The sequence below is a fragment of the Hippocampus guttulatus genome, chromosome 9 (genome assembly GCF_054856545.1).
Source record: "Hippocampus guttulatus isolate MCC_2025c chromosome 9, RoL_Hgut_1.0, whole genome shotgun sequence".
In the NCBI taxonomy this organism is placed as follows: Eukaryota; Metazoa; Chordata; class Actinopteri; order Syngnathiformes; family Syngnathidae; genus Hippocampus; species Hippocampus guttulatus.
In genome coordinates, this window is record NC_141269.1 from 1245079 (window position 1) to 1272944 (window position 27866).

Consider the following 27866-nt stretch of genomic DNA (forward strand, 5'->3'; position numbering starts at 1 on the left):
GTGTTCTCTTCTCATTTGACTTCCTTGTCTTGTTGATGTTTTTTAAGACCACGCAGAGACACCTTGTGTTCCCTACAGGGGGTTCAGTGTTTATTCATCGTCAGGACTTGATGCATCCATGTTCAGAATCATTCAGTTTTGGCACCTTGAAAGACATTGCGCTTGTTCAGTTTTGTTTTGTTTTCTGTTTCTTTTAAATCGTCATTTACAACAATACAATGCAAGAACCAAAGGACAAGAAAACCCCCAAAATGAGACAAAATAAGACTAATCATATTCATAATCATCATAAGGATGTGTGAGATGGAAAATAAGAAAGGATGGCATGAAAAGCTCTTCAAAAACTTGCTCTTTTTGTCCGAAGCGTCGGGGGAGGCCTCCGGCCTCTAAAAGTCCCTCCCAAACAAACTAAAAAAATAAAACGGAAAATAACGACACAGTACTGTCACATTAAGTTCTACTTTGTTTCGCCTGCTGCCTTTTACATGACATCTTTGTTCAAAAACAAGATGTTTCTGAAACGCAGATTGGATGATTTGGAGTTGCATGCATGTAAAATCATCTTTTTTTTGTTCTTTTTTCTTTTTCTTTGATTTTCTTTTTTGTTTTGTTAAAGTGTTTTTAGGGACTCCATGTTGTCAGTCGTCTTCATTCATCGGCTCAGGAGTTCACCCCAACCCCCGCCCCCCCGGCAGTTCATTGTCCCAGAACCAAAATGGCAGCCGGACTTTTGGCGGAAGGCCAAGAGGTCGTCAAGTTATTTATTTATTTATTTATTCCATTTTTTTGGTGTAAAAAATGCGTTATCCGTAACGCACACAAAGCCTTTTTCTCGGACAAATGTCTTGTCCGAATTTGCTTCCGTTAGCGTTTCTCTCAGCATCGCTACTTTATTATGTTTTTTTTTCGTTGCGCCAGGAAAGTGGTCATGACGTATTGACTAGTATACTCGTATGTTCATATGTTGAATATATAATCGTTCTTACTTTTTTTTTTTTTATTTTTTTTTTTGCGGCCCCTGGAATGCTCTCCGCTCAAATCGTACACCGCAGTGGTTCACAGTATTTATGCAAAGCAAGAAGAAAATCAGGAAGATATCGAAACTAAGGAGACAAACCGGAAGTTGTCAGGGGAGGTTGGCGAGCAGGGGGCAAACCCCATTTTTCACCAGACCAAACCAAAGGAAGAATAAAAAATATAAAGTGGCCTTTCGGATTGGACAGACCACACCCAGATCCCCTTTTTCCACCCGGCCCACACCCACCCCTTCAAATCTTTACAAACATCAAATTGTTAAACGAGGGTAGATGGGGGGGGACAAAATCATGCATGTTTCTTTTGCTTCTGTGCATTTTCCCCCCGCTTCTGTCAAACAGAAAGCAAAGTGCCAGACCCTCCGTTAGACCGTGACATTTTCTCCCCACCTCACCCCCTCCCCGAAGTGCCCCTTTGGAAGGTGTCCGAGAGTTTCATACAGGCGTGGTACGCCGATTGGCGGCGTTGCTCGAGTCTTTCAGGTCTTTCTGGATGCAGTTGTGCACCTGCAGGAAGTTGTGGTCCCTCTCGGTGGAGTTATAGGTGGCCGTGGGCGTGCCCGTCTGGCCCTTGGGCAGCGTGTACATGGACAGCTCTGTGGAGGGCAGCGTCCCAAAGGCCTTGAGGCCCACCGGCGAGGCTTCGCGCGAGTGCGACGGGTCGGTGGAGCGGGACGAGGAGCGCGAGCGACGGCGGTAGCGATAGCGGTAGCTGGGGATGCGCGTGATGGCGGCGCCCTGGAGGTAGTCGGCGGCCCGCACGCCCACGCGCAGCTCCCGGTGGCGGTCGATGAACATGTGCACGGCCAGCACGCCCACCATCTCTGCCATGATGAAGGAGAGCGCGCCGAAGTAGAAGGACCAGCCGTAGGAGTAGCTGTTCTTCTTGGAGTCGCTCTTGGAAGGGTCGCCGGCGTTGGCTGATATGTACACGATGATGCCGATGATGTTGCTTAAGCCTAAGGGAGAGGAGATGAGATGAGGCCGACGGAGAAGCTTGGACGCCACGCGTATATTTTGGTGTTAGTGCACACTGCGCCCTAAGCATCCAATCAGTTTCACTTTCACAAAAAAATTAATAAAATGCAAAAGCAGGTCACCTTTAACCGACGGTGGCGCATGAGCTGCCTCACCGGAATTGTTTGCAGTCAGCAGTCTGCAATTGCGATCAGAGCTATCGCGATCTATCTTTTTTTTTTCCTCCGCTCAGGTAGGCAGCGATTTCCTTCTCACAAACTCTTGGATCTACTTTATTTTTCCGTTTCGTTCACGTTAGAGGCCGATACGGCGGTGCGGGACCGGGGCGATGGCGGGAGGTTGGTTGCTTGAAAAGTAGCTCCCCTGTGATAGATCCGTTGTCAAATGCTGCCACAATCAACGCACCGGAGGATAATCATTCATTCATTCATTGTCCGAACCGCCTAATCCTCACTAGGGTCGCGGGGGGTGCCGGAGCCTATCCCAGCCGTCTTCGGGCAGTAGGCGGGGGGCACCCTGAACCGGTTGCCAGCCAATCGCAGGACACACAGAGACGAACAACCATGCGCACTCACACCTAGGGACAATTTAGCGTGTTCAATCAGCCTGCCATGCATGTTTTTGGAACGTGGGAGGAAACCGGAGTACCCGGAGAAAACCCACGCAGGCCCGGGGAGAACATGCAAACTCCACACAGGGAGGCCGGAGCTGGAATTGAACCCGGTACCCCGGAGGATAATCGTTCAGGCTAATCTTTCCAGACACTCGATTATCGGGCCTTTGCTTTGAGGGGGATGATGGGGACTTAAGCAACCAAAATCAGCATCCTTGCAGACGTTTTGGCTCACTAATTCGAGACCGGTCTTTACACAAGTACCTTTTTGGATTTAGCGAGACAACCTCTGGAACAGGGCTGCCCAAGTTTGGTTCTCGAGAGCAGCTATCCAGCCTGTTTTCGATGTTTCCCTCTGTTGGAGGAGGGGAGACCGACATTGAAAACAGGCTGGATAGAGGCTTCCAAAGACCGGACTTGGACATCCCTGATCTACAGTTTGTGCTGCGGCACAGCGGCGATCAGCTGATAAAGGAGGGGAAAAAGAAGAAAAACTCAGTTCTGCTCTACTTTACAGGCCCCACGTTTTCAGAAGCGGTTTGTCTCTTCTCCTTTTCTTGGAGCTTTTCCCAGGCGACCAATCCCCCACCCCCTGCCCTGACATTGTCGCTTATTTTCCTTTGCGCCACTGTAAGAATGTTCAAATGGTGTAGGGGGGAGGAAAACAAAACAAAACAAAAAACCCTCATCTGTCCTCTATTTTGGTCAGCTGCGCTTTAGTGCCCTTGCCAGAAATAGATGCATGGACAAAAAAAAAAAAAAAAAAAAAAAAAAAAAGGGCGGATAGTAAAGACAAATGTTGTCATCTGTGAAGAGACTTCAGCTCACCCGTGACCAGAAAAGAAAAAGATAGATGATGGATGAGACGATCGAAGGGTGCAAGGATGGATGGAGAAGACAAGCTCTTATTTATCTTCTTCACCTTTCACAAATTTGTGACAATGGAAACGCAAGGAGAACTCAACCAAAGGTTGCCAACAATCGGCACCGACGGCGATTTCCGTCCCTTTCACACATTTGGGAGAAAAAAAAGGAAAAGTCGAACCAACTTGGGCTTCGTCCTCCAAAGACCAAACACCCAGCGACCGCTCGGCGGTACGTTGCCTCCACATTAATTCCGAAAGACGGGGGGGGGGGGGGGGGGCACCCGAGGGCGGCCGTGTTGTGAGCTTTTCTGCGGTTTGGTTCTAGGCCGCGGCCCAGTGGGCTGCGCCAGATAAATCGCGCTCACCCTTCTAAGTCACTCTTTTTGCTCTCTCTCTTCCTCGCCCTCAATGTCTGCCTCTCTCGCCCCTGTTGCTAGGCTAAGAGGAGCCACTGGGATTACACGCTAAAAATAAGGTGTCCCTGATCCTCTTCTTTTTCTCTCTCTCTTCTCAGATACGTCTCAATCACACTTGTCAGACTTTAGCCCACTTTATTTTTTTTTTTGCCTTTATTTGCAGTTTGCCTCTCCTTTCATTTCCATTAGCGGAGGTACCACAACAACTGATCTGTAATCACTAAATGCTGCTTCATTTGGTTTGGTTCTGGTTCTGAGAACACGCAATTGACCCGTACCGGCCGACGTGAGGGTCCGGGTGCTTCGGAGGGTGCATCTTGCAAGTACTTTGGTCCAAGAGCATTTTGAGATTTATAGAGCAGCAGCCAGATTTTAAAATCAATTTTTGAGGACCGGTGTGATGCGGTCCAGTTTCCCGAGTGAATATAAGGACTCTGGCGGCAGCGTTTTAAATCGTCTGCAGCCGCTTGATTGATGATGATCATTTTTTCAATATTAAAGTACATTATTACAGTCGCCTAGCCTACTGAAAATAAACGCATGGTTTGGTTCATCTTACGTTTCAATTGTAAAGAAAACAACAAAAAAAGAAAGGCACCAATTTGTGATAGGAAGCTTGGTACGGTTTATTTCCTTTATATCTTCCCAAATTGTGAAAGGTACTATCATCACTAATTGGTACCTCCATTTCTCGAGACCTTGTGGAGTCGTATCTACTTTTTTTTGGGTGGAGGGGGTGGCGGCATCGGTATCGGTCTTGGTATTTCTTTCCCGTCACACGAACACCGATTCATCATGTCGTTGGATTGCCGTCCTGCAATTGTCGTATTCCTAAAAACAATCCGGTTCTCACCTGCTGAGACAAAGAGGATGCCGGCGCTGAGGATGATGTTGTGGCGCGACTTGTAGAACTCGCTGGCGGCGATGCAGAGCCCCCCCATGAATAGCAGGATGACGCTCATGATGGGGAAGATGCTGGAGGCTCGCACCGCACCTTCAAAAACACAAAAAGCCCAGCCGGTTGTGAGCATCGATCGTTTCGTCGCGAAATCCTCATCGAAAGGACCTTTCGGTTGGAAAAATCTGGGTTCGGTTCTCTCAAAAATGACCACAAAAAAAAGCGCCTTACGACGGGAGGTGTCATTGCGTAGCTGGACGAATACAAAACACCAAAAAATGGGGCCGTTGGGTTGTTTTTTTTATTTTTTTTAGTCTTTTGGATGATCCTTACCATCTTTCCAAAGATGCGTAAGGTTGAAAAATGAGTTCTGGTGTCGGCTTGCTCTGTGAAATCCGATTGTAACTCAAACTAGGGCTTGTATTACAAGGTAAAAAAACAACCCCCAAAATGGTTTGGGCAAGCAACCGCCATGCCATCGCCATCGCCATCGTCCTGATGACAGACAACGGCAAAAACACACACGGTATTCATTAATGATGACGCGAGTCATCGGATTTGTTTCATCACATGAATACAAATACTAAATCCGATCCATATGGGCAACTAGTGAAAAGCACCGCCTTCTGAACTACAAGGAAACACGTCACTCGAGTTGCATCAAAACGAATAGTCGGAGCAAGTAAAAAGCCACCAAAACACCTGAAACTCAACGATGATTTGGCGGCATTTTGAATGGGCAAAAAAACCTCAAGGCGCCTTCTTTCCTCCCGCCTTTTTGTCCCCGCAGCGACTGTTTGCTCGGCGAACGGCCGCTTTCACTGATCACATTTTAAGGTGACCTCACACTTGGCGGCGCACCAAACGCACGCACGCTCGCCTTCATCCTATTTGTTTTATGCCCATCTCCTCTGCTTTATCGACGTGCTGTCGCGGCAGAGTGTCTTCAAGGTGGACGAGGGGCCGCACAACACACACGGTGTACGGCACCAAGGGTCTGTACGCTTCAATTCAATTTGTAGCCGCGTCGCGTTTTGACACAATACAATAACATCAAAGGCCTTTTTGACACCTCACATTTGGATTCGATTTGAACACGCGCACACTCGGGAGGGTCTTGATCTTGTTAGTTACTTACAGTCCATTTTGTAGGACCCCTAATGTCGGAGCTGCGAATGGTAAAGCGCTATTTAAAGGGTGGAATTTGCAGTCTTCATTTTTAAAAAATGGTCACGTGCAGTTTTTCATGATTATTTTTTTAATTTATCATGCCGCGACTAAAACTAACCAAAAAGAATCGGAAAACCTTTACTCGTCTCACAATGAAGAAATCCCCAATATATAGCAGCGAAAGGCGTGACCGAGGGATGCGTTGATCACCTCTCTTGAGTTTAAATGAATCGTACATTCCCCCAAAAATACAACATCGAACCGGTGACATTTCATTTTTGGCAACGTTGAAGCGTGGCTCCGCGGGCCGGGGGCGTTTCTTTGAGCAGAGGCCAAAAAGACTACGTTCAAATCTCGTTGGCGCAGCTTCCAGACGACAAATTGCAAATTCTTGAGAACGTCTCAAAATGAATGAAGCGTTTCACCGCAACTTTTTCAGTGCCCTGATTCCACTGTGATACAGTGTGCTTGCTTGAGACCAAACATTTTTTTTAAAATGTGATTTATTTCTATTTTTTTTTTGTGAACGTGGATGTTTGTACCAAATTTAAAGGCATGGATCTCAACAACAACAACAAAAAGTTAACTCTAAATTCGAAAATAACTTGATTGTTTAAAAATGACACTAAAACGTGTTCATTCAAATTGAGATAATCTTGCGATTTACAATTTAGGAAACCAGTGTATGGGAACATCAAATAATTTGAACAGTAATTTAGATTTATTTTTTTTTTTTAAATTGAAGAGTGACAATTGAAAACTCGTCTTACATTGGTTAACAAAAACTTTTATCTTCAGGATCACTTAAAGAGGATGACATTTAGACCAGGTGTGAATTCATATTGCACATCTGAAGTGCAAATTTAGACATAGATGCGGATTCAGAACATGAACATTTTCGAGCGTGAATTTCAAGAAGAAAAAAAATCCTTACATTTACAGGACAAAAAAATGTGCGCGCGCTTCGTTTTTCCTTCCGTTCGCTTGACGACACAGTGGTCCATTTCGTTTTGTCCTGCGTTCAACGTGAATGTGTTTTGTGTGTACACGAAATTAGAATAACGTACACGTTGCACAACACCTCCCACTCTCGACAGCTTGTCTGTTTCATCCCCTTCGCATATGCTGCATTGTGTGTGCGCGCGTGCGGTCTTTATTTACGCTTTCATTAGCTACGCTGGAGGAGAGCCTTTTAATTGCGGCTGAATTAGAGAGGTAGTGGGGGGGGGGCGCCGTGGGAGCTCCCTCTGTGTGTGCTCTTTATACAAAAAACACACACGCACACACACACATCGATCATCCGCCCACCCACATCCTCGCTTGGTCCTGCCGAAGTGAGGTGTTTCCCATACACACTATGTACTACCTACGCATGCTAACACACGCGCGCACACACACAAATACACAGTGACACACACTCCGTCCACCCACGTGGGAGAACCCGGCAGCAAAGAGGAACACGTGGTTGTTAAAAATGCGGCAAAACATCGACGAGAGAAATTGCTATTATAGTGTAGCAATGGCTAGCATGTTAGCGCCTGATCAATTCTCATTTGAAATGGCACCTGGCACCGTGCATTTTACTTGCATACTTGTAACGGAGTAAGTCCGCTTTCTATACTCGGGTTGCTCTCTGTTGGCATGGCAACTGTTAACATGTTAACATTTCAATAATCCCGATTTCAGACAGTACATACAGGGTGGCATGACGTAAACGTCTTTTGGAGCTGCGGTGGCCATTTTCATACTCGGGTTGCTGCTCGCTTGCTGTATGTTGTGAACTGACAACTCCGCATGTGGTCCTGGATAACGATGAGGGGTGACGGAAGAAATTTCTGGACAGAGATGTCCTTGATTTTCTTTTCAGCAACACTGTCTTTGACGCTTTCTTAGAACCAGCGGCTGACTACAGGGCAGGATGTAAAACCTTGTGGGGACCGCCTAAGCCCTTTCTGGTCCTCTGGTTGCTGTGTTGCTCCGCGTTAGCAGTTTTAGACCTGCGGTGACAATTTTAGCCCTTGAGGCCTCAGTCAGTCAGTCGGAAGTGACGGTGACATTATGCAGCGCAGTCACCAATGGAATCCTCCGCACAGCAAACATGTAAACACACACGACCAGGCGTGACTGTGTGTGTCACTATGTGTACGTGTGTTCCAGTGGTTTTCAAGCCACATTACTGGTTTAATGGTGATATGCCTCCACGTTCACAAAAATAGCCTGCCGTGACATCAGCCGGACCGATGACGTCATCGCCATCTGATGTCACGACCCCCCCCCCCCCGCCCCCCCAAAAGCTCCCCAGCGCCATCGTCGTCGCATTATGTTGCCAGGATCCGGCCGTCTAATTTTAGCAAGCAAGTGCACGTCAGAGCAAAATCGGGCAAACTTTATATCAGAACAATTTTTTTCCCCCCCTGACGTCAGTTTGGACAGATTAGCGTCTAAAATGTGCTTTGAAGGTCAAGGTAGGATTTATGTCAGTAAAATAGGCTGATTTGGACTAATGCGAAAGACGTCGCGGATTACCCAATTTAACGGTTCCGAGCAAAAGACCGGAGGAGATATGTACACTCTGTGGGCAAAAGTAATGGGACAGGGCTCCTAAGAAATCACTGTTAAGTCAAGCAAGGTTCATAATCAGCAACCAAAACAAAGCTATCATTTGCGTACAAAAAGGACTCGCGTCATGCTCGTCGAATGAACTCTGCCAAGTTGAAAGGAGCGAGAATGAACGGCAAGCACCATGCCAAAGAGGCTAACATACTGAGCCAACAGTCTCACGAGAAAAGGGGTAGCTAGTTTGAAACTTACACTACTGTGTGTCTGAATGTATTTCGGAATTGTGGCAATTGAGAAAACAAAAACCATGCAAATGCAAAATGAAAATTAATCAATTTTTTTTAAATGGAGATATAAACTTTTGAATGGCAATTTTGAATAATAACAACAACAAAAAACTTGTCAGCACACATTTCGACATGAATTCATGTCACAAAACTGACGATTTCGATGAAGTAACACGAATGTCGTCAAAACGTGTGAATGCTTGGATGAGCAAATCAAATGTATACAATAAAAACGTGCCTTTGCCCTTGAGCATGAATTTAGACAACCAAAAATATGAGCAGAAATTTGGACAAACAAAACACACAAATTTTGGGAGCCCGAATGTAGATAACAAAACCTTCAAAGCAAAAATTTAGAACAGATACTGAATGAATTTGAATCACCAAAACTTGTTGATCGCAGACTCGGGCAAAATTTGTAAAGGAAAATATATAGACATTTTTGATCTTGAATATATATAGCAAATTTAGATTAAAAAAAACTTGTCAGGACAAATTCCAACAAACAAAACATGCGAATGCTAATTTCGATAAATATGTAAATTGGAGATGGTGGAAGGACAGTTAGAGATGCCTGTTAAAAACATGGCATGATGAAAACTGTCTACATTCTTGTCAGACTACACAAAGAGGACACGCAGGCCAACGCAGAGAACGTTGATAGATGAAAAATGAAAGCTTTCAATTTCTCTCGTCTTCATCTGATTGTCGACAAATGGGGGAGCAGATTGAATGTTAAGCGAAAATCAAAGACCGCACTGGAAGGCTCCGTTGCGTCGTATTGAAAAGGTAGGGGGTGGTGGTGTAGATGGTGGGGGTCGGAGCAGGGGGGGGGGGGGGGCATTGGAGCTGCCGGAGGGGGTGAGCTATGTTTCTCCCTCAGTGCTCATAGAAAGGCAGGCTTCTCTCGCTTACATAATATCCACATGTACACATCCGACCAGGCCAGGAAAGTGTGTGTGTGTGTGTGGGGGGGGGGGGGGGGGCTTGTTAGCCACTTGGAGCGGCTGAAGGATGATGATTATGATGATGGAGATGATGTGATGACAACGCTCCGGGAAGGGAGGAATCCAAATGAAAGGATACGAGTGGTCATCCGGCACTGTTTCTCAAGACGATTTGATCACCGATTTGCAGCGATGACATTAAAGGGAGACGGCCGTCCGTACGTTTCTCCTCACGAGGCTTGCGGGCATGCCGGAGCCGATTTTGGGTCAGTCGGCGTGGTGCACTCTCAACCGGTTGCCGGCCCATCGCAGGGCACGCATCGACAAACAACCATTTTGCGCTCAAAATCGCACCTAGGGCCAATTTTGAGCATTCGATAAACCTACCGTGCGTGTTTGTGCGATGTGGGAGGAAATTGGAGTGCCTTGTTTTGTGATAAAGACTTTGGCCTACTACGCTACTGCATTTAAATGTTGTCCATAACAGACGGAGCGTTTTTTTTTTCAGGTGGTACGTCAAAACGTCGAGAACCACCGTTGTCAAGAATCACTGCGTGCGGCACACGCCTCGTGCGTGTCGTCAACTTTTCCACACATTCGAATGCGCTGCTCATCAGAAGCTATCGTCGCTAAGGCTCTGAGCTGGCGCTAATCTGCGCCAACATTGCAGCTCTGCTTAGCTTTTGTCTCCGATTTGATCGTGGTTCCACGCGCGTGAAAATTGCGGTTCTTCCTCCGGCCTGGCTCGCGAGTCACGGCCGGACTGATTTGCTGTCAATGAGCCCATTTCACATGTTTTGCTATACTAATACAAGTAAAAGACAGAAATGTAGCACAGATGGCACTGGGCGAGCGTGAAAACGGCAAAGGAAAGATAATAATGCTGACTTTTGTGTTGACTTTTTAGGGTGTAGCAGTCGGGACGGCTGTCGCACTCTCCTCGCCGTTTCCCTGCAGCATTTCCAGTGCATCTGCTTCTGCTCAATGTAGGTCAGCGGACACCAAATGCACTCGCTTGACACGCGAGGTGACCAAAGACGTGATACCTCGAAGGTCGAGCGCAATGGGGGCCTCGAATGCCGGCTACTTTCGATTTGTCGCTAAACCGACCATACATGAAGATATGTCCTGAAACTGAGCGAAACCGATGATATGGGAAGAGACTAAAATGAAAAGAGTTATGTTGCTGAAAATGACCATGGATTCAAATATGTACCTAAAATGATCAGATTGGAAGTTACGTTTGGTCAAAATAACAATAACGGAAGACGGGTTGCAAAAGTAACAACGTGGGACAATATTGGTCGAAAATGATGAAGTGGGAAGACACTGTATGTTGCCAAAGCAGGCTCTGGGAATATATGTTCTAAAATGCGGGGAGCTACGTTCCTAAAATGAAGATCTCGGCAGAGATATTGCGAAAATGATGATACGGGAAGATAATGTCGCCAGAGTGACACGACGGAAACATGTTGCAAAACGACGATACGAGAAGATATTCAAAGGAAGAATATTCGCAAGAAAAACGTCACAAATGAAACCCCACGAGAGACTGAAGCCATCATAATGGAATCGCAAAGTGGCTGTAGATCCAAAGATAGGTTCATAAAATTCATTTCTGATTTCTAGCAAACCAGGGGGAACACCCGCGCGGTTGTCCGCGTGATATATCTCGCTCATGCCCGTCACTCCGTTTGTCCGCCCGCCCGCTCGCCCGCCGAGGACCAGCTGTCGGGCCTCGACGGGGATGTACAAACAGATGGGCAGGGGAGGACACCGGGGAGGACGAGATGAGGTTCGACCCACATAACGCAGCCGCTTGGCAGTATTTATAGACCAAAGTGTCCTAATTGGCGGGCCGCTGGGAGACGGCGACAGCCTCGCTACCCTTCTCCTTGCCCTTCACCTCCCCAAACGTTAACCCTCCTGTCACGCGGTCCCCCTCCTTGCTACCCTTTTGTGGGCAGGCACTGCCTGACTCGTCCGCACGAGAGTGGAGGGATTTAAACTCACCTTCGAGTCGCTTAAAAGTTGAGGAGAAAAAAAACAAAACGAATCTCAAAAGGTCTGTTGACTTTTGCCAACGTCCGACACAACGTGGGAAGGTAACATTGGGCAAATTTTAGTTCGGTTTGTCATCTTTGGACATCATCTTTTATACATAACGTCATGATCCGATAATGACGATACCGGATGATATCGTCCATCCATCCATCCATCATCTACCGCTTATCCGGGGCCGGGTCGCGGGGGCAACAGCTTTAGCAGGGAAGCCCAGACTTCCCTCTCCCTAGCTACTTCTTCCAGCTCTCCCCGGGGGATCCCGAGACGTTCCCAGGCCAGCTGGGTGACATAGTCTCTCCAGCGTGTCCTGGGTCTTCCTCGGGGTCTCCTCCCGGTGGGACATGCCCGGAACACCTCACCAGGGAGGCGCTCAGGGGGCAACCGAATCAGATGCCCAAGCCACCTCATCTGGCTCCTCTCGATGTGGAGGAGAAGCGGCTCGACTCTGAGCCCCTCCCGGATGACCGAGCTTCTCACCTTATCTCTAAGGGAGAGCCCGGACACCCTGCGGAGGAAACTCATTTCGGCCGCTTGTAACCGGGATCTCGTTCTTTCGGTCACGACCCATAGCTCGTGACCATAGATGAGGGTTGGAACGTAGATCGACCGGTAAATTGAGAGCTTCGCCCTTTGGCTCAGCTCCTTCTTCACCACGACCGACCGATACAACGTCCCCATCACAGCAGACGCTGCACCGATCCGCCTGTCGATCTCCCGCTCCCTCCTGCCCCCACTCGTGAACAAGACCCCAAGATACTTGAACTCCTCCACTTGGGGCAAGATCTCCTCCCCGACCCGGAGGGGACACTCCACCCTTTTCCGACTGAGGACCATGGTTTCAGATTTGGAGGTGCTGATCTTCATCCCAACCGCTTCACACTCGGCTGCGAAACGCTCCAGTGAGAGTTGGAGAGACCCGTTTGAAGGAGCCAACAGCACCACATCATCTGCAAAAAGCAGGGATGCAATACTGAGGCCCCCAAAACGGATCCCCTCAACGCTTCGGCTGCGCCTAGAAATTCTGTCCATAAAGGTTATGAACAGAATCGGCGACAAAGGGCAGCCTTGGCGGAGTCCTACCCCCACTGGAAACGATTCCGACTTACTGCCGGCAATGCGGACCAAACTCTGACATCGGTGGTATAGCGACCGAACAGCCCGTATCAGGGGGTTCGGTACCCCATACCCACGAAGCACCCCCCACAGAACTCCCCGAGGGACACGGTCAAACGCCTTCTCCAAGTCCACAAAACACATGTAGACTGGTTGGGCGAATTCCCACATACCCTCGAGGACCCTGCTAAGGGTGTAGAGCTGGTCCACTGTTCCACGGCCGGGACGAAAACCACACTGCTCCTCCTCAATCTGAGGCTCGACTTCCTGACGGACCCTCCTCTCCAGCACCCCTGAATAGACCTTACCAGGGAGGCTGAGGAGTGTGATCCCTCTGTAGTTGGAACACACCCTCCGGTCCCCCTTTTTAAAAAGAGGGACTACCACCCCGGTCTGCCAATCCAGAGGCACTCTCCCTGTTGACCACGCGATGTTGCAGAGGCGTGTCAACCAGGACAGCCCCACAACATCCAGAGCCTTGAGGAACTCCGGGCGGATCTCATCCACCCCCGGGGCCTTGCCACCGAGGAGCTTTTTAACCACATCGGTGACTTCAACCACAGAGATAGGAGAGCCCACCTCAGAATCCCCAGGCTCTGCTTCCTCCAAGGAAGGCGTGTTGGTGGGGTTGAGGAGGTCTTCAAAGTACTCTGCCCACCGATTCACAACGTCCCGAGTCGAAGTCAGCAGCGCCCCATCCCCACTGTACACAGTGTTAGTGGTGCACTGCTTCCCCCTCCTGAGACGTCGGATGGTGGACCAGAATTTCCTCGAAGCCGTCCGGAAGTCGGCGTCCATGGCCTCACCGAACTCTTCCCACGCTCGGGTTTTTGCCTCGGCGACCACCGAAGCCGCCTTCCGCTTGGCCAGTCGATACCCGTCAGCTGCCTCTGGGGTCCCACAGGCCATAAAGGCTCGATAGGACTCCTTCTTCAGCTTGACGGCATCCCTTACTGCTGGTGTCCACCAGCGAGTACGGGGGTTGCCGCCACGACAGGCACCAACCACCTTACGGCCACAACTCAGATTGGCCGCCTCAACAATAGAGGCACGGAACATGGTCCACTCGGGCTCAATGTCCCCCGCCTCCCCCGGAACATGGGAAAAGCTCTGTCGGAGGTGGGAGTTGAAACTCCTTCTGACAGGGGATTCCGCCAGACGCTCCCAACAAACCCTCACAATACGTTTGGGTCTGCCAGGACGGACCGGCATCTTCCCCCACCATCGGAGCCTACTCACCACCAGGTGGTGATCAGTTGACAGCTCCGCCCCTCTCTTCACCCGAGTGTCCAGAACATGCGGCCGCAAATCCGATGATACAACTACAAAGTCGATCATCGAACTGCGGCCTAGGGTGTCCTGGTGCCAAGTGCACATATGGACACCCTTATGCTTGAACAAGGTGTTCGTTATGGACAATCCGTGGCGAGCACAGAAGTCCAATAACAAAACACCACTCGAGTTCTGATCGGGGGGGCCGTTCCTCCCAATCACGCCCCTCCAGGTCTCACTGTCATTGCCCACGTGAGCATTGAAGTCCCCCAGCAGAACAAGGGAGTCCCCAGCAGGAGTACTCTCCAGCACACCCTCCAAGGACTCCAAAAAGGGTGGGTATGCTGAGCTGCTGTTTGGTGCATATGCACAAACAACAGTCAGGACCCGTCCGCCCACCCGAAGGCGGAGGGAGGCAACCCTCTCGTCTACCGGTGTGAACCCCAATGTACAGGCACTGAGCCGGGGGGCAATGAGTATGCCCACACCTGCTCTGCGCCTCTCACCTTGAGCAACTCCAGAGTGGAAGAGAGTCCAACCCCTCTCGAGAGAACTGGTACCAGAACCCAGGCTGTGTGTGGAGGCAAGTCCGACTATATCCAGTCGGAAATTCTCTGCCTCACACACCAGCTCGGGCTCCTTCCCTGCCAGAGAGGTGACATTCCATGTCCCAAGAGCTAGCTTCTGCAGCCGAGGATCGGACCGCCAGGGTCCCCGCCTTTGGCTGCCGCCCAGCTCACATTGCACCCGACCCCTTTGGCCCCTCTCATGGGTGGTGAGCCCATGGGAAGGGGGACCCACGTTGCCTCTTCGGGCTGTGCCCGGCCGGGCCCCATGGGTGTAGGCCCGGCCACCAGGCACTTGCCAACGAGCCCCACCTCCAGGCCTGGCTCCAGAGGGGGGCCCCGGTGACCCGCGTCCGGGCAAGGGAAACCTTGGTCCATATATTTTTGTCATCATAAGGGTTCTTTGAGCCGTGCTTTGTCTGGCCCCTCACCTAGAACCTGTTTGCCATGGGTGACCCTGCCAGGGGCATAAAGCCCCAGACAACTTAGCTCCTAGGATCATTGGGACACACAAACCCCTCCACCACGGTAAGGTGACGACTCACGGAGGGGGATGATATCGTATGGTTGTAAAATGATGATACGTAAAAATGTATACCGTATTTTTTCGGACCAGTAGGCACACGTAAAAAAAAATTTTCCTTTTGTCTGAAAATGTATGAAAGTAGACCCGCACTGATAACGATTGGACTTACGTAGGAAGTACTCTGAAGCGTCGGCCTCATAGTCGGCATCCTCCGGGAAGTGATCTATCTGTTTGCACATGCCTTTGAAGGAACCTAGCAGACACAAAAAGGAATTATGATTGAGCCTTTCAAATAAAGAATCAAGGAAACGGCGTGTAAACAGACGCCGTATCTCGCGTTGGTATCATCGCTTCAACGTGTGGGTATAAAAGTTCGTCACATTGCTCTTCAACCGGCACCGTGAGCCGACAGACGTGTTTTCATTTTCGCGCTAATCCCGCCGGCGCTTCGAAAGACACAATTCATTATTAAATAAGAATTAGGACAAACACCACATACCGTCGGAGCAGAGCAAGAGTGTGAAATAAAGTAGCCAGCAATTTTATAATTCCTTCCTAAACAGAGCCCATAACTAGCCTTGATTGGCGGTTGACTTGTACCATAACGTTTCAATGCTATGAGGATAGTTTGCTAACACATCAGACTTAAAGATAGGTTACTAAAATGCCGATACGTTACTAACATGAAACAAAATGCAAATATACGTTCAATGTGTGGGGAGATACAAAATGAGGACGCAGGAAGAAATATCAAAATTATGATACGGAATCGTGCTGAAATGACCATTCAGACAGATATGTTGCTAAAATCATGACGCTACAGCAAGATATTGTATTGAAATTATAACATGGCGAGATACCGGCCTTATTCTAAACTAGAAAGGTGCTCATGGAGGCTGCCGATCGATACCAGTCCCCGATACTTAAGACAAAATTTTAATGTAAATTTCCCCAGTGTGGGACTAATAAAGGATATCTTATCTTATCTTATCTTATCTTAAATTAAAAAATCTGGCATTGAGTTCTGCTCAACCGGAGTATGCTGCGGCCATAAGTTTGACACCCCGGCGAATCATCATCTCTATCGGAAAGAAAGATTCAAATGTTTGAGTCATTGTATTAAATTAAATTTCAGATATCAAACATAGTAGCGCGATGGGAACTGGGCATGTATTCAAAGAGTCGAATAGTCTTTTGCTGGTATCGTTCTGTAAAAAAGTGGTATCACACATCCTTACCTGAAATGGCAATATGACATATGGATATGTTGCTAAAATGGCAATAAAGCTCCATGTTTCTGAAAAGGGCCCTTAACTAGCAGTCAGTGAGTACCTAATATTGTGTCCTGTGAAAGGGTGTCCGGACTACACTTCCTGTCTCGTTTTGTCACCAATACTACAAAGCAAGTCCAGAAATAAAATGAGATAATGGACGTCTTTCACGGCGGAGGATGACGGAGCCACAAAGCTGAGTCATCTATTTTCAAGCATGACATCATATCGTTTTTTTGGTGTTTTTTTTTTTTTTGAAGACAGAAATCTCCTGCTGAGCTCTTAATGTGATGTCGATGTGAATTAAGAGAATCCTGTTGATTTTCAGCAGCATCTTTGAACTGTGCTTAGCACGTCCCTCTCGTAGTCTTGAGCTGAAGTAAAACCGTGCTGCTAAAATGACGATCGGGAAATAGTGGATGTGCGCTTGAACGTTACTATTTCGGTTAAGAAAACATGAAAAGTTGTGTTGCTAAAACATCAATCCGTCTATACATGATCTGAACCGCTTTATCTTCACGAGGGTCGCGGGGTGGTCTCGTATCCCAGCCGTCTTCGGGCAGTAGGCGGGTCACACCCTCAACCGGTTGCCAGCCAATCGCAGGCCACACAGAGACAAACCACCATTCACGCACACACTCACACCTCGGGACAATCCAGAGTGTTCCATTAGCCTCCGTGCCATGCATGTTTTTTGCGATGTGAGACGAAACCAAAAGTACCTGGAGAAAACCCAGGCGGGCACGGACATAAACAAACTCCAACACAGGACGGGCGGGCACCGGAATTGAACCCTGCACCTCTCCGCTGCGCGACAAACGTGGTCACCAAGTCGACCGCCGTGTCCCACGATACGACGTAAACGTGAAGACGTGTTCAAATGAAGATGCGTTATTTGCGAAAAGGATGAAAGAGGAAATGACAATACCGGGGACACACATTGCTTAAATGTCAAATTTAGGTTGTAAAAATGATAATACGCCACGTTCCTAAAAAGGTCATACATAAAGTTATTGTTTGGTACGGTACAATGCTAATATAACAACATCCTACTATATGCTAGGCTGCCAATGCTTGAAGATAGCGTGCCAGTACAACAACATGTGAAAAGCAGTATCGTGAAAAATGCCGACGCACGTTGCGCTTTCAGCTGCGATAATTGTTCAAGGAGGACGCCCGCCGCCGTGCGACATTAATGCAGCGCGGCGGGGGTCGGCCAACTCGCTGCCCCTCCATTGGCCCGAGTCACCGAGGTCTCATTGCATTGGTGTAAATCAACGCGTCTTCACATAGCATCTCCCTTATCGCCATTTTTGCAAAAAGGCTTTTTCAAAATATCTTTCACTCTTGCCGTCTTTTTAGCAACCTATTTTCACATTTCATCATTTAAGCAGGACTTTTTTTCCCCCCATTATTTTTACCACATTTTCCGGTGTGTTCATTCGAATGACTTGATTTGCTGTATCGTTTTTAGCAAAATATCATCCCGTATCATCATTTCACCACCATATCATCTCCCATAAATGACAATAGGTAAAGGTACTGTATGTCGGTAGAATGAAGTCACATGAAGACACCGTTCGCGAAAGGATGAGACGAAACGATACGTTGGCCAAATGCCGATAAGTGAAGATATCCACATTCCTGAATAATACACAAGCCGGGAGCGCAATGACATGTTTCCATAAAAAGCGCGGCATGGTCTGTGTATGCATTTCACACCTCAGGAGGCGGCTAAGTTGTCGCTACGTTGCCGTCCCGCATCGGACATGTCGCCCACATGAACGCCTCGTGTCGCCTCTGAATTCTTTATACAATGTGGCTCGCGGCGGTGGGAAAACACAGCGATGCTTTTTTTTCCCATTTCCCTCTGCCAACCTTTCAAAAGTAGGTGTGGTACTCGTGTCTCCACTCCACTAAAACGCTTTGTGGCCGACACGGCAACCTTGCCGCAAGTGATTTTGATTCATTTTTTTCCGTCCAAAGGTGTTTGGAAGGGGTACTTTGCCAAATCACAAATATGAACACGGATTGGAAAATAAATGACATCTTGCCTCAAAACTACAAATACGGTAAAGTCACTTTTCTTGCAATTGCAGCCTCACTTTTTTTGTTGCACAAAATCTCACTCAACTATCATGAAACCAGGCTTGCTCTTTCATAAATAGCACCAAATGGTGTCAACTACCACAAGAGACTGTAATTTCCTGGCACAGGTGCATTTCCACGGAAGATAGAAGCACAGATTAACAGAGAATGACACTTTATGGGCCGGGTGTTAAAGAATTTTATCGGTTGGGCAGCGCTAGCGCATCATTTCTCGCGTCCGACTTGGTCAGGCTGCTTGACCTTCGCTTCGTTTAGTCCAAATTTCTCAAACGTCGTTTGGCTCGATGGCGGTCGGCAGATGATCGCTTTTATCGCACTCGTCAATGCATGACATCGCATCACACTTGATGTGTACGTTGCTTTAATGGTTCTCTGCTGTATTTATGCCTTTTTCAAGCCTCCGGCCGACAAAAAGCTTTGACATTGGCTCTTGAAATGGGGAAGGCGAAGCGGCCGCAGGACATTTAAAGTGAATTTAATGGTGGTAAGAGACCGCTGCTGAGCTCAGATGAGTGAGCAAAATAAATGTGGAGATGAACTGGATGATAAAAGGCAACAAACGTACAAGGATGGAAATGGTTGGCAATGAAAATAATTTAGTTGAACTTGCCTTCAGGGTTAAGAATGAAATACAAGTATGGCCGGAGATCATAACCCCAAATATTAAATCCTAATTCTTAATCTGACCCCAAACCCAAACTCGAACCTCAATCACAACTTCAAACCCAAACAGCAACGTAACCACAAATCCTAACCCTGAAGCTAAGCACTATCCCGAAAATCTAAATCGCCTTGAACTTGAACTCCAACCCAAACTCGTCCCCCTCATGCCTAACCGTAAATCCTAACTGCAACCCTTAACCCTTAACCCCGTGCCCCTAACCCAGGGTGTGGTTTTGATAGAGAAGTAGAGCTTCATGTCAAGTGCATAGCCATGAATATTAAAATCATTCTATATGTCAATACGTAAATGTTCATTGTAGATCTGGCCACGGAGAAGTACACGAATGATGGAAAGAATGGGGCCTCACGACAGAGCCCTGGGGAACGCCAGTGAAGTCAGACGTCGCAGTTGAATGGTTAGAATGCAGTGAAGTTGCTTCAATGTAGTTTTTCCAAAAGTACAACATGGAAAAAGTAGCTTGTCGACTTTAGACACCGCCAGCTCAACAGGGGAACAATTTGGCACATTGTTGTTAAGGCTTAAACGACAAAAGGTTGACAAAATAATGACCTGTGAATACTTTCCAGTTCCATTTCTTTTTGCAACACGCTTGCCACAGGGCCGTTAAAATTGGACATGAATGTTTTCTTTTGGATCGTAAAAATATTTGGCAACGCAGCGCTATGTATTTTTGTTTGTTTGTTTTTTCATGCCCAAGCTCTTTTATGACACAGTGAATCCAAAGTCATCTTAACGTGATCTCGACGGCCTTAATTTGTCCATTGATTTACCTGAGCTTGAATTGATGGCTGGGAATTAAGCGGAGGGCCACTTTTATTGTCTGCCGAGCTCCGGCGCAGGGAAAAGACGGTGTAACGCTGACTCAGCGGTTCAATTTTGTGTCCTAGTGACTTCCTCAAGTTCGAAAATAAAAGTTCACAGTCAAGGACAAAAATGGTCGCCCGCCCCTTGAGTTGCTTTAAAAATACATGAATCATTTTCCGACTTCAAAAAAGTCACACTTTTCAAAAATACTTCCACCTGACCTACACGTCTCAAATCTGAATTATTTGAGAGATTTTAACCTTAGATTGTGGAACTTAACGTCTAAGCCTGTGGACTGAAAAAAAAAAAAAATTAATGATACAAAATGTCCCTGGGAGGTTCTTACGGTTCAAGCTGCAATGCAAGTCACATGACCATGCTGAGCTCTCCTCTGTAGTAGTGGAGGGCGTGTCAAACTACACTGCACACATCACAACAGGTTACAATGAGTGTGTGTGTGTGTGTGTGTGTGTGCGCGCGGGCCTCTGCAATACCGCCTCCCCCACCCCATCCAGGTGTGTGTGTCCTTGCGTGTGCGCCGTCAGCCATGTTTGACAGGTTCGGCCGCCACGAGAACGCCGGGAGGTTCGTCCTTGTTTGTGTGTGTGTAAGGAACGCAGTCGGGGGGTACAAGTGTGAGTGAAGGGAGGTCTGGGTTGGAGCGGGGGAGGGAGATGGAAAGGTGGGGGGAGGCGGCTATGAGTCATCCACTGCATGGGCCTCTGGCTCATTGCGCTGCCTCACTTGCTCGCTCCATAGCAACGGCTGTTCAAAGGCTCATATAGGTCCATAGCAACCGGCTCTGATAGCGTCGTGGCCTATAAACACGGGTAGAGTGCCGCACACGTAAAAGTGGTCTTTCTGCTACTATGGGGGGGCAACATCAGTGACTTCAATGCACCCTCTTAGGTTACTCTGATGATGCCGGGGATGTGACGCCAACATCATGTGACTGTTTAGCCATTTTGTGGGACTTGAGTTACTCGCATAACCAAATTTTGCACCTGCGGGCATCCTGGTTTGCTAGCGGCCGTGGCAGTTTAGGAGACAATCCAGCCCTCACAGCCAGTTTGATGAAGCGACATCAAATTTGGTAGACATGTCTAAAAAAAAAAAAAAAAAAAAAACCCACACACACAAAACAGCCCAGAGACCCTGTGCCTGAAAAAACAGTTAAATCAGTCATTTTTGTTTTAAGAGGCTATTTTAGGGCACCCTTACAGCAACAGCAATTTTTAAATTAAATTCATTCCTTCAAATGATATTTAAGGGTTAAGATTACGTTTATCATGAGCAGACCTGCAAAAAAGTCTCAAGTAGAGCCATGTGAGAGAGAGAGAGAGAGAGAGATGCCATGATGACACCTTCACAAGATGTTAGTCACTGTTAGCGCTCTTGTTTGTGGATGACTAAGAACTGTTGTCATGGTGATTGTGATGGCGCCCCCGCTGGTCCCTCCTGGTATCATCATTCAATAATGAAGACGATGAATTGTTATCATTATCACTATTAGTCGTCGTATGAGTATTAATATGAACTATTGTGTTTGTCTCAATTGGAAACTCATTTGACCACTGTTAATGTAGTAACTATGGCAACCATGACACCAGGAAGCGCTGGATTGGCTCATGATTAACCCCTTCCTTCCACACAAAAGTCCTAAAAAAATTCAAATGTTTATTTTTTTTAATCATCACAAGCTGTGACTTTTTTTCTTTAAAAAAAAACCTCAAAACAGATGGTGTTTATTTGAAATGTGTTGTCTATTGACATTTATGATGGACCCAGCGATCGATTGTTACGAATCTGCGTATTTATTCATTTTTAAAAAATGATAACCATCAGTCATTTTTTTTATATAAAGGGGGAAAAAAACTTTTATTTCAGGTGTGTTGTTTATTTGTTCACTCGGACAACAGCGAACCTGACGTGAAATAGTAACACATCTACAAAGTGCGGTCTGGGGGTTTTTTTCCTCATTTTCTCATGGGAAAAATCAGGGGCTGTTTATTGGAGGTGTGGCATTTGTTCATGTGGTTAATGACAAAACTAGTGTAGGTGTGTGTGTGTGTGTGTGTGTGTGTGTGTTTTGTCCTCCCTACTGAACACATCATTGGCAATCAATGGGCTAATGTCTCCAATAACGCGCACACACACACACACACACACACACACACACACACACACACACACACACTTGTACCTCATATAGCTTACATTGTTCCCTCGTCAGTAGAAGGGCGTGCAACTACTTATGTACTACATCTTTAGTGTAAGGCGTGGGAACAGCACAGCAACTCACAATATGATGATATTGTGGTATTTTTGCGATATCGCCAGTATCACGATACCTGCTTCAATTTTGACAATTGACATATCGGGAGGTAACCGTACACTTTGGAGAGTTGATACCACTTTTTTTTTTAGAATGATACCAGTCCGAGTATTTACCTTTGAGGATTCACTGATACTGAGTCCTGATACGGTTCATACTCATGATACTTGGAATTTCAAATAACACAGCGACGGATACATTTGAACAAAGAGCGATCCTTCTTTCTGACGGTTGCGATGATTCGCCAATGTGTCAGACCGCCGCAGTGTAGCGCAACAAGTATCGGTGGCTGGTATTGGTAGCCTACTTGAATACCCGATACCCTGAAATGAGGCCTGTATTGGCGATACTTGGTCTTGGTACTTGCTCATCCCAACCATGTCTGACGCATCACAATATCTTGACTTGAGCGAGAAAGAGAAGCCATATTGAAATTTGACGCGGGTGGATGAATACCATATCGATAATGATATCACCGTATCGCTAGTTTGTCCCAGTCCTGTTGATGACAGCGGTGTCGTGTGTTTATATCTCATTACCGACAACAGTGAGTGTGACTGGGTAGATATACGCACACATGCACGCGCAAACACACACACACGCACACAAGTCACGCCCATTGGCTGCGGGATGACGGCACAGGCAGCCTGTCAGCACCTTCCCGCCAAGCGTTAAAGAGGGCACGTGGAGGTGCCAGCAGAACACACACACACACACACACACACACACACTACACTGCCACGTGAAGCAACAACAAGCATCAGGTGACATCACTGTGACGGCACATTCATGTGCTTACCAGGCTTTGTTTGAGGCCGAATGCGCCGTAGAATGCATCCATTTTGAGGTGTTTGTTTGCGGTCCGGTGTTTTTAGGTTCGAGTAGATGACAAACTTGGAGTTTATATTTCACACCTGTATTTTTGTAGTTGTAGCTGTTTTTGGTTGGGGGGGGGGGGTTTCCCACCTCACGAGGGTTTTATTTGTGGTGCGGAATTCACCTGTTTGGGACGAACTGTACGTTTACATTCCAACACGTCTTTATTGAGTCATTACCTGTTCTGTTTTATGTTTATGCGTCACACCTCTATTTCATGGTTTCGTCACAACTCTATTTCGTCATGTGTTTCGGGGTTTTTTTCCCGGGAAAAATAAACGAGGGGTTTATTTGAGGTGCAGTGTTTGCATGTTCCAGTCAATGGCGAATCTCCTGTTTCTATTTCAGCATTTCTGTAAATTTGTAGTTGTAACCTTTTTTTTCCATGTCACAAGAGAAATTAGTGGTTTAATTTAGCGTGCCTCATCTATTTTTTTCACTTGCAGGACTACCGCTACATTAAATTTCAACATGCGTGTATTAAAAAAATAAAATTAATCTTCAGTTTTTTTTTCACGCAAATAACAACACTGGCATTTCCAGAATCTTCCCAAGAACCAATCTTGGTACAGTGCAGTTGTCTTATGAAATCCTCCACAAATCTTGTTCAAAATGCCCATGGTCTGTCATCCCCTAAAAACCAGGAAGTAGCATCCTCTCCTAGAAACGTCGAAAAGTTTTCCGCAATTCTGATTGTTTCCTCCCTCCCCTCATGATTCAAAATGGTACAGTCCAGTCTGTAAATCCTCATCAATCAGGAAGTAGCTGACTAACCAATCGGCGTCATTAGGTTGAAAATGGTACGGTCTGGTCTGTCATGATTCATAAATCAGGAAGTAGACTACTGACAAATGTGTTTTTTTAGGGGGCATGGGGGGCAGGTTGGGCGGCCCGGTAGTCCAGTGGTTAGCACGTCGGCTTCACAGTGCAGAGGTACCGGGTTCGATTCCAGCTCCGGCCTCCCTGTGTGGAGTTTGCACGTTCTCCCCGGGCCTGCGTGGGTTTTCTCCGGGTGCTCCGGTTTCCTCCCACATTCCAAAAACATGCATGGCAGGCTGATTGGACGCTCTAAATTGTCCCTAGGTGTGAGTGTGGGCGTGGATGGTTGTTCGTCTCTGTGTGCCCAGCGATTGGCTGGCAACTGATTCGGGGTGTCCCCCGCCTACTGCCCGGAGACGGCTGGGATAGGCTCCGGCACCCCCCGCGACCCTAGTGAGGATTAAGCGGTTCGGAAAATGGATGGATGGATGGATGGATGGATGGGGGGCAGGTTCAGCTTTTTGGAAAATCATCGCGGGATCGAACGTGGTACAGTCATCGTTTGTCGTCTTCCCGGATTTTCCTATTCCTGTAAATGGCCCCCAGCTATTTCTGAATGCCAATGGTAGATTCGAGCTGGTCTATTTGCCGCCGCATTAAAAAGCTGCTAAAAAAGAAGAAAAAAAAGTATGCTTCAAATACATTGTGGTGTGTCTGCACAGCTTCAAAAGAGTTTAACCTTGTGAGGTTCACTGGCGCCAGATGTCCTCCGTAAGAAAAATGATGAACACACACGCGCGTCGCACACACGCATGCTCCCATCTCATTCCCAGAAACATATCTGCAGTCACACACTCGGCGGCGGCGTGATGGAGATTAATAGCGGCACTTAGAGCCCGCTGAGCTCCACCTGTCACGGCCCGCCAGCCCTCCGGGCGCCTTTGGAACCAGACCGCGGCCCGGGGACGGATCCATCATGGACAAATCCGTCACGGGGAGCTCCGTCAGACTCGGCGGCCCGATCGCCGACGCGGGACGGGCCGCCATGTCAATCACGAACATCTGTGTGTGAATTTTAACATGTGAAGCTGAGCTCATGCGGTTGTCTTTGGGGCTTACATGAACAGAGGTGGCGGTGCGCCCGTGCAGGTCGACAATCGCAAATTTGTCTGTTTGCTAATTATTTTTGTCGTTAACTCATCCTGGAAAAACTCAACTTTGTGATGTTTTATTTACTTATTTATTCATTTGCTCAGGCCGTAGCCTTGTCTAATACAGAAAAGGGCTTTGCTGACATCTTGTGGCATCTCTAGGTATAATATTTACAAGCGTTGAGGATGAAATTGTCTTTGATGTTTACTTAAGCGTGTATGTGAGGTGGATTGAAGACCATTTTGTCTTTGATTTTTACATCAAAAAGGAGCACTAGTGAGTACATTGTCCATTATATTTACAAGTTCTAGGTGTGTGGAGGACTAAATTGTCTTGGTTGTGTACAAAATCCTAGAGGACTAAATGGTCTTTCAGGTTTACAAAAACGTGAATGTTAAGTTTCTGTCAGATACGATGTTGTCTTTTATGTTCGAAAACGTATACGTCCTGAAGACTACGCTGTCTTTGATGATTACGAAGAATGTCAAAAGTATTTAGACAACCGTCGTTAATGTTTGTAGAACATTTACGTGTTTTGAAGACTAAATTGTTGTTGATCTTCGAAAAATGAAAAGAAACAGTCGAGAAATGTCTGACATGTTTACAAAAGATTCAAAGAGGCGGAATGTGCCATTTTAAGAGTCTTACGCCTGACTAGCGTGCCGCATTTGAAGAAAATGAAAGGAGCTGCTTTCAATGGCCATGATTGAAGTCGCCTGTGACCACTCCCACAGTGGCGCCGCCATCGCTCCTGCAGATCCCCCGGCCTGCTTTTGTCTGCCAAATTGCCTACTGCGGGCCAGACGCACTTCACGCACCTGTCACCAAAAGGGGGCCCAATTTCTTTAACGTTTACAAACCTATACAGGTGTGGTATTGAAGATTATAAATTTGCTTTTGATCTTTCCAAAACCCTGTCTGTCAGCCACTCCGAGGACTTTAAAGTTGGTCAGAAATTTTGCCTGCGTGTTAAAAGATAGCGCAGCCTGCCTGGAGGCTGGTGCGCATGGGGGTCCTCTCGTTTCTCTCTCTTCCTCAAAGAGCTCACCCCGGTTCTTCCCTCTCATCCCTCCGCAGAGTTCCTGGCGAGGATGTCACTTTTAAAACATTCCAGAAACATGCGGGGGGGAGACAACATGCAGGGGAGAAAAAGCTGTGCCAGCAGGTTTCCTGTCCTTTTCATCACATGACCTCACACAGCCAATCAGAAGACGGACGACGTTGTGACAGCGGCTAACTGTTGACTGGCGGGAGTGGAAATCAAAGCCAAATCACGTAGAAATGACAATTCACGTCTTTGTTTGGATTCACATTAGAGCTAAGCCTCAATGGACACATCATTAGGTACACAGTGTAATGACATCCAATGCAAAAACTTGAACACTGAAGTCCCAGTTGGCTTTGATATTTCTGTCAGACGTGCGCAGACGGCAAGCATATCGTTCCGACCCGATACATCTTCTAAACCGTCTTTGATGTTTTCATTTATGTCAGGCTCCCTGGCGAGTCGAAATTTTGTTTCAGGTTTACGCAAAACGTTGTTTGTTGTGTGCAAGCAAGACTCTCAATTGTCTCGGCTGAGGAGCAAATTGTCTTCGATGCTCACGAAAAGTCATGCTGGGCACATCAAAAACCCCAGATTCTATAGTTAGGCCTGTGGAAGCTCCTCAACTGTGTTTGATGTTGAGAAAAACCTGCAGATTGGACACATCAAATCCCATCCAGTGTCTTTGATGTTATGCAAACTGCGTCCATGGAAGCCCTTCAATTGTTTTTGACCTTTACACAAATTCATGTTGGGCACGTCACAAACCCCGAAGCGTCTTTGATGGACGTTGTTGCCCACAAACATCCGTCGTCAATCTTACCGAAGCTTCTTTGATGTTTTCAACTTAGGGTACGTCGGCCCCGCGACCGGGGCCTCGGTTGGAAGGAGCGCTGCGTTTTTGTTCGTCTCACCTTCCAGGCAGCAGGTCCTCCAGAGGCCCGAGTGCGTCATCACCTCCTCGTTCTTCTTGCTGGTCTCGTTCTCGTTGTTACTCTTGATCTTGCAGACGCCGCGCGAGTACAGCCAGTAGTCCGTTCCCACGGCGATGGTCATGAGGCTGAAGGCGGCGAAGGCCCCCACCGTGGTCAGCAGCATCTGAACCCCGCGGTCAAACACGCCCATGTTGCCGCATTCCACGAAGGGGGGGCCCCCTTTCCTCTTCACGTACAGGAAGTAAATATTTGTGAGTTTGCGTCGCCACGCCAGCTCGGAAAAGGGGGGGTGGGCGGCGGCGGCGGGCGGGCGGCGGTAGCGGGGGGCCGCGGGGGGGGGCGGGGGAATTAGGGGAGCTCGGGGGAAATCGTATGGTTGGTTTTGGGTGGGGGGTCGCCGACCAGGTGAGAAATAAGAGGGACCCTTTAAAAGGGGATGAAGGGTGATTTTAGGGAGGCCGGTCAAGGAGAGGCCAAAGTGGAACAAGTGAGCGACCTCCAAAAAAAGATATATTTTTAAAAAGTTGATCCCACAGGAGGGAGGCCTACTTTGGAAGCCCCGTGAAGGCGCCGAACCCCCCCCCCC

At 47.6% G+C, this 27866-nt stretch overlaps 1 protein-coding gene across 1 annotated transcript; it reads right to left on the reverse strand.

The window, feature by feature from the left end:
• Window positions 1-63: 63 nt before the first annotated feature.
• cacng2b (calcium channel, voltage-dependent, gamma subunit 2b) lies at window positions 64-27852 on the reverse strand. The gene is made up of 4 exons (XM_086120585.1): window positions 27260-27852; window positions 15479-15562; window positions 4761-4901; window positions 64-1993 (listed from the first exon to the last, which is right to left on the reverse strand). The coding sequence occupies exons 1-4, from the start codon at window positions 27468-27470 to the stop codon at window positions 1470-1472; spliced, it is 960 nt and encodes a 319-aa protein (XP_085976711.1). The 5' UTR covers window positions 27471-27852; the 3' UTR covers window positions 64-1469.
• Between the last annotated feature and the right edge of the window lie 14 nt (window positions 27853-27866).